This window comes from Hordeum vulgare, chromosome 3H (assembly GCF_904849725.1).
Source record: "Hordeum vulgare subsp. vulgare chromosome 3H, MorexV3_pseudomolecules_assembly, whole genome shotgun sequence".
NCBI lineage: Eukaryota > Viridiplantae > Streptophyta > Magnoliopsida > Poales > Poaceae > Hordeum > Hordeum vulgare.
The window spans coordinates 9,849,602-9,856,956 of NC_058520.1; the positions used below are offsets into that span (position 1 = coordinate 9,849,602).

The 7,355-nt window shown below is 39.9% G+C and overlaps 1 protein-coding gene across 1 annotated transcript; it reads right to left on the reverse strand.

Moving 5' to 3' along the window:
- Positions 1–1,746: 1,746 nt before the first annotated feature.
- LOC123439215 (E3 ubiquitin-protein ligase SINA-like 7) lies at positions 1,747–4,138 on the reverse strand. Its single transcript, XM_045115955.1, has 3 exons — positions 3,900–4,138; positions 3,256–3,509; positions 1,747–2,959 (listed from the first exon to the last, which is right to left on the reverse strand). Exons 2-3 carry the CDS (start codon positions 3,388–3,390, stop codon positions 2,192–2,194), a joined length of 903 nt encoding a protein of 300 aa, XP_044971890.1. The 5' UTR covers positions 3,391–3,509; positions 3,900–4,138; the 3' UTR covers positions 1,747–2,191.
- Between the last annotated feature and the right edge of the window lie 3,217 nt (positions 4,139–7,355).

Consider the following 7,355-nt stretch of genomic DNA (forward strand, 5'->3'; position numbering starts at 1 on the left):
CATTTCAACCACTTACAATTAAAATTATAATTATATCCGTAATATCTACAAATGCACTTAATGTGTTAAGTATAACAAATGGACTCCAAAAGATGTCCAAATTTTACATGGATCGTGTAATTGTGTATCTTGAGTGTAGATTTCTTTTTCCAATGCCAATGGATGAAGCATCGTTTGCATTCACTTACTACCTGTAAAAGGAAATAGAGAAGGAGAAAGAAAGAAATAATAATAATCAAAATAAATGAGAGAATATAACCGAACATAAAAATGAAGAGGAAACAAATAATGTACAAAAGAGAAAAGGAACACGAGTAAAAGAGAAGAAAGCAAAAAAAATGTTTGCCGACTGCAATAATAAGACACCCGGCAAGATATACAAAAGAGAAGAATATTTTAAAAGAAAAAATAATTATTTGTCAAGTCCCTACAAAAGAACTCGGCAAAGAATAACTCGACAAAGATTTCTTTGCTGAGTTCAAAAGAAAAAGTACTCAACGAAGATTTTCTTTGCCCAGTGCAAAAAAAAAACTCAGTAAAGGTTTCTTTGCACAGTTCAAAAATAAATAAATAACTAACAAAAAAAAATTTGCAAAGAATTATTTGCCGGGTTCCCCGATAAATTGCATTCGGAAAAAAATTGGAACTGGGGACATCTCAGATTCTAGTAGTGCAAGAGATCACCTCTCCTAGGGTTTGGTGAGGAATTGTCTGAAAAAGGTTGACGTGTATCTATGCGATAATAATTTTATAGGATCCCCACAAAAGAATATGTTTGACGCGATTGCACATTTCAACGGGTTAGTAGTTCATAAGATATGTATCCACCAACAGAAAAAGATGACCGATATTAAATAAAGACAACTTAATAACAAGTCTACTCAACTAAATTACGAAAGGGGGCCCCATTTAGTACAACGTTTAAACATAGGCATCGTTTTCGCAAACAAATTCAAAAAACCTTCAAACAGCTTGTTTCAAATAGCACTGGTGACCCCTTAATGGGGATTTGATAGAGTTCCTAGCTGGTGGGACCGGTGTATTCAAGATGACATGGGCGCACAAGGTGATGCGCGTTTTCTTACCGTAGTCTAAGTCAACCCACGGGCCCCGCGCTCCAGCAACTCTCCCATCTCTCTTTAGCCGTCTTGATTTCAGGCAAAAACAATTGCTTAATTTCACTCTCTTTTTTTCTGCAATTTCAGGGAACGCAATGAGTTTCAAAACTCCTAACCAGGCAGTATTTGAGCTTTTTAAGTTTCAACATTGCCGCAACATACAAACTCGAAGCGCTTGTGAGTTTCAGCGGAACCTCACAATCTGATTACTATCCTCTCTATAAACTTATTTAAACGGGTAGAAAAAAATTTAAGATCTTTATCCTAAGACACCAACAAAAAACTATGGTATGGCATCAACATTTGGGAATACAGTAAGTTTAAACTATGCCTAGCTATCCCTATAGGGATATGTGGACATATATTACTTGTTTCAAACTTGAAACAGTGACATGTAAGTGATGATCAACTTCTTAAGAGTGCAGACATAGTAGCCTGCTACAATAATTGCCAACATATAGTAGCACACAATATTGTGCTTGGCAGTATTACCACTATGTATGGCTTCTTCTTTGTGCATACAAGTAAATAACAATATTCTTATGGTTCAGGAAAACAATTCATTTCATCATTGTCCCGATATTGCCTATATCTGCAACATTGAGAACTCATGAATGCACAAAGAAACTGAAAGAGAAGGCGTCCCTGTTATTGTGGATAGCTGCAAGTTACTGGTTCATCCATACAAACCTACTGATATAGCATAATATTTTCTTGTACATCATGGACAGCATAACAAGCTGGCGCACGAGTTCAGGACAACAAAACACATAAAAAAGCCACATTGTTAAAGCAGCTCCAATACTTAGAGATCATACAGACTCTCGACATACATATATCCTGGACCCAGAATGGTGAAACCCACCCGGCATATTAATGGCAAGACCACACACCACGCTAAACCTCAAGCAGACACGCGGATGGTCGGATCTTAAAGGTTGGGCATTGAGCAAACAGGGACTCCAATTGAAGAGCACGCTAGAATCCTTAAAAATGCATATCATCATCATCCATCAGAAAAATAATCACGGAAACAGGAACATTCCAGGGGAAGTCGGGTCATTTCCTTGAACTCACGGCGTGAAGAGTATATCAGCATCATCATCAGAACAACAACGAAACGGGGTCAATGGAGCAGAAGTCGGGCCATTTCCTTGAACACGGGATCTGCCAACACTTGAAGCTTCATGAATGGTGATTCTGAGCATGACAACAGTTTGATCACCAACTGAAACTTTTCCCTTAGGCAGAATAAAGTCATAGTCCGTCGGTAGCCCGTCAGAGAGTGTAGAGCTTTTTATGTGGCAACTTGAACTTTGACAATAACCTGTCACGGAGCAGTAGTAATTCATATTACATGTGAACTTGGGTTCCGTAGCTTTAGGTTGGATGCATACAACTGAGATAGCATAACCAAGATGCTCTGGTTCCATGTTGAGCAAGAAAAAATAGTTGGTGGTCTTGCTACGGGATGACAGAACATGTATGCCCGGTTCCAAGCTGAGAGACACCGTCCCAGAATCCAGGAGGTCTGTACATGGAGACACGTGATAGATGCTAAGATGGTCCAGGAGCTCTGATGTTGGTCCAGCAAAGCTGCAGTCAGGCGCTGGGCAGAAGCATGGGGCATACGTGCATACCTGTTCATGCCTTTCTTTCTGATAGTAGGTGTGACCCTCTCTGCATCCATACTTGGCATTGGAGCAAGGAAATGCGACTGACTGGACGACATGTTCCATCCCAAAGCAGCGGTTGAAGGAAGTTTTGATAGAGCATGTGGGGCACTTCTTGTCCAGTATCTTGTCGCGGCAAGATGAGCATACGAAATGCCCAACAGAACACTGCAGAAACGAAACGATTAACTGGGTCACAATGCTCATAACTTTTAACATAAATAAGATGGCGAAAACAGAATATACTACATAACAAGAAGATAGGTTAGTGCTACACATTTCATTATTTTATCAGCTACCATAGGTATTACCCCTACAGAAGAAACTCTCTTGGCACGTAGAACTACATTCAATGATAGTTCATCAAAGTTTTTCACTTGCTCAAGTTTAAAGACAAGTCAATATGAATATGTACATATAATAATTTGATAAAAAAAAAGTGTACATATACTTAGTGCATTTACCTGATAGATCTCAGTCGTCAAGTGTTCGAAACAGATGGTGCAGTCAAGGGTCTCCTTCAATATTCTGACATCCATCCAAGTGTCTCCCTCTCTGATAGCTTCAGCACTTCTTTTGTTGGAGCTGCTGCCGTTCATCGCCAAAAAAACTCAAGGGTACCAGAACTAAATTGCTGGCTGTGTGCTGCTGGTACTACAGACCGAAACCAAGATCCAAACCTCTTGATCCACACAACCTCACCGCTCCTTTCTCCGCCCTGTACCACAAGAGCACATGATATACTGATAAAATTCATGGATTTGGAAGTGACACTGCAGGTGTGGTAGGCATAATAAGCTGGTAATTGTTTGGGGCCAAGATAGCAAAGGAAAAGCAACAGCACAAGAACAAATTACACACTACAGGCTAATTAATATCGAGTAGTGGTGGAGTACTACGATTTCACATCTGCTAACTATTTCTCTTGTTTAGGAACAGTACTGGGATAATGATAAGAAGAACAGTAACGAAGTAAGGATGCATATGCGAGTAATCTGACAGGGAGGCAGTAAAAAAGAAGGGTTTTTTTACTCCGGCCGGCTCAAAATTGGGCAATGCGACTCTGACGACGGAGGAAAGTTCAGAATCGGGAGGGATGCAGACGTACCTGAACTCCCTCGGTGTCTATCCGCTGCAAGACCTAGCCGCGCGCCATGGCCGGCCTCGAGGCCGCCGTCTCCTGATGTTGGCGCCGCCGACGACGAGGTCGCCGCTCCCTTTCCGATGAGCTATCGAACGGGACAGCGCGTTCGTCGATCCGAGGCCAGTGGGAGCGGGAGAAGCGGGGCGGAGGAGGAAGCGGGAGCGCCGGCGACGGCGGCAAGGGTTTGGGTTTGGGTTTGAGAGGAGGGAGCGGGAGGCTGTTGGAGATCCGCGGAAAACAACGGGTTGGGCTGGATATGGCAAAGCTGGCCAAACGGGCCCTGCTTTTTGGGCCGGCCCGCAAGCACGCCAGCCCGGCACGCCACAGGCCAGGCACGGCACGGGCTAATCGGGCGTGCCAGCCTCGGGCCGTGCCTGGGCCTGAGGGCTGGGCACGCGGGCCGACATGGCACGCCCGTTTACTATATTTATTATTCATTTATATATAAGATAAAAAATAATATAATAGGTCAAAATCGATCAAAAAACAGTCAAATATGTTAAAATCGGCACAACAAACAGTCGAACAGGTCAAAATGAGCCCAAATAACGGTCTAAAATAAAAAACAACTAGCAGGCTAGCGGCCCTGGCGTGCCCACGGGCCGGCCCGTATAGCCTTCATGTCGTGCCTGAGCCAGGAGGCTGCGCACGTGGAACGGCACGGCACGGCCCGGCTAATATTCGTGTTCGGGCGGATTGTGTCGTGCCAGGCCCGTTTATGACGGGCCATGCCGGGCCGGCCCGTTTGGCTAGGACTGGGATATGGGCCCGGTATTTGGGTAAACTTTGATTAATTCAACATTTTATTTGTTACTATCCCGCAAAAAAAAAATTTACTACTTCCTCCGTCTGGAATTACTTGTCACAAAACTCAGTTGCTCGAGCTCAAGTGCTTCCTGATGAACAATAAAGGAAATACAAAATATATTTTTAAAACAAATATGTTTTTTTGATAAACTTTGACAATTTTTTTGTATGATTGCTAAACTTCATCCCGAAATGAAATTCATGAAAAAAAATTTGATGAAAACACATGCTAGTTTTGAAAATATTTTGGAGTGTTGTTTTCTATTTTTGGGCCACGCGTTTCACAAATGTTATTTCGTTCTGAAATTTTGCAATCATGGAAAACATTTCGTTCTGATTTATTTTTTACTTCTATTTTTATTTTACTACTCATCAGGGAACATTTGAGATCAGGGGTCAGAATAGGACTTTCGGCTTAATTTTTACTATGGCAACGGACAGCTAGAAAATCTGCTATGCATTACTCCGTTCGTTTCAAAATCATCAAAATTTTAGGATTTTCTAAGTCAAACTTTTATAGTTTGATCAAATTTATAGAAAAATATGCAAAATACCATCTATACCTACTAATAAGAAAAAGGTATTCTTAGTCCGTCATGCTATTTTATGAAGAAAAAAAAACCTTGATGTTTTTGACATTATACCCGTAATACATATTAAATATTTGTTTTAATACTCATATCTTCTAAACCGCAACTTCAAATTTAACATGTTATATATAGATTTTAATTAAAAATATATGTACAATCTGAATATACATATTAAATATATTTTTTAAATACTCCTATCTTCTAAATCGCAACTCCAAATTTAACATGTTATATATGGATTTTGATTAGAAAAATATGTAGAATCTGAATATGATGTTATTTTACCTGTTAACCATTTTAAAAATATTATCTAGGATGCAATCTTAATCCATAATGTATTACCCATCTTTCTTTCATGCCAGTACTGATTTGGATTGTGGATGAACGTCTCAGCAAAATTAGGATTAGAGACGAAATTGAAGATCACTTGACCGTTTCTTTCTACGTATTAAATCTACATGCAAGCCGTATTAAATGGAAGACCAGTGAAATCTTAAACTGCGTTTTTTTAGGCTAAGATCGTCTTCGTTTGGGTCGTAGCTATAAATACTCAAATTATAGATCACTTTTGGTAAATTAAGAGTGCTTGGTATTTTTTTTCCCGTTGCAACGCACGGGCCCTTTTTCTAGTAGTATCTCATATAGATATAGACTTTAGTATACCTTTAGTATAAGCAACGATAATTAATACAAAGTTGCACTAAATGTATCACTGTCAAGGACGATGTGTTAAGAACGCGGGAGCTTTTGCTGCCCAACTATTTGGTCCAAATCAACATATAAACTAGATGATGCCGCACACGTTGTTGCGGAATATAAGAAGAATTTCAGATTTTTTTTGTTGATTCATATATGTGCTCGACGTAAATGCAAAGATCTATCCAGCACATCAATCAAAACCGGTGGATTCTAATAGGCCCAGTCATGAGCACACCACAAAGTGAAATGAAATAATGTAAAATAAATTGCATACAAAGATTCATGATGAATTGTTGTAGAATAAAGAGAAACCACCGGGCACTACATTGAAATATACAATGCAAGATTCCACTATCATACTTACAAAATTTGCAAGTAGAGAAATCCAATGTGTGCCATACTTAATTTTGTTATACTAATGTGTGTACAAAGGGAATGGAAGGAAACCTTAATAGTTTTTAATTGTAGCATTTCAACCAATAATAAACACCTTCAATGTATGCAAATAAAATTCCTCTTTGGAGCTGTACAAACACCGGAGGTGAACCATAGCATCGAGAAGCTCAAAATTACTTCTCAAATATGCCAACATAAAAGTTGGATGAATAAGGACCAAATCGATAAACAAAACATGAGATTAAAACTTTGCAAATTATAGCAAAATCGGAAGGATAATGACAAATCGTACCTGAGCAATCCTTCCAAACACCCATGTTTTCAAGTGTCAAACAATACCATGTATTTTCCGGAGGATAATATAAGGTAGCTACAGCTGGGGGCACCATTTTTATCAAGTCGGAGATGAGAATACTGTTGGAAATATGCCCTAGAGGCAATAATAAAATGGTTATTATCATATTTCCTTGTTCATGATAATCGTCTATCGTTCATGCTATAATTGTATTAACAGGAAACAGTAATACATGTGTGAGTGAATAGATCACAATGTGTCCCTAGCAAGCCTCTAGTTAGCTAGCTCGTTAGTCCATAGATGATCATGGTTTCCTGATCATGGACATTAGATGTCATTGATAACGGGATCACATCATTGGGAGAATGATGTGGTGGACAAGACCCAATCCTAAGCCTAGCACTAGATCGTATTGTTCGTATGCTAATGCTTTTCTAATGTCAAGTATCTTTTCCTTCGACCGTGAGATTGTGAAACTCCCGGATACCGTAGGAGTGCTTTGGGTGTATCAAACGTCACAACGTAACTGGGTGACTATAAAGGTGCACTACGGGTACCTCCGAAAGTGTCTGTTGGGTTGGCGCGAATCGAGATCGGGATTTGTCACTCCGTGTGACGGAGAGGTATCTCTGG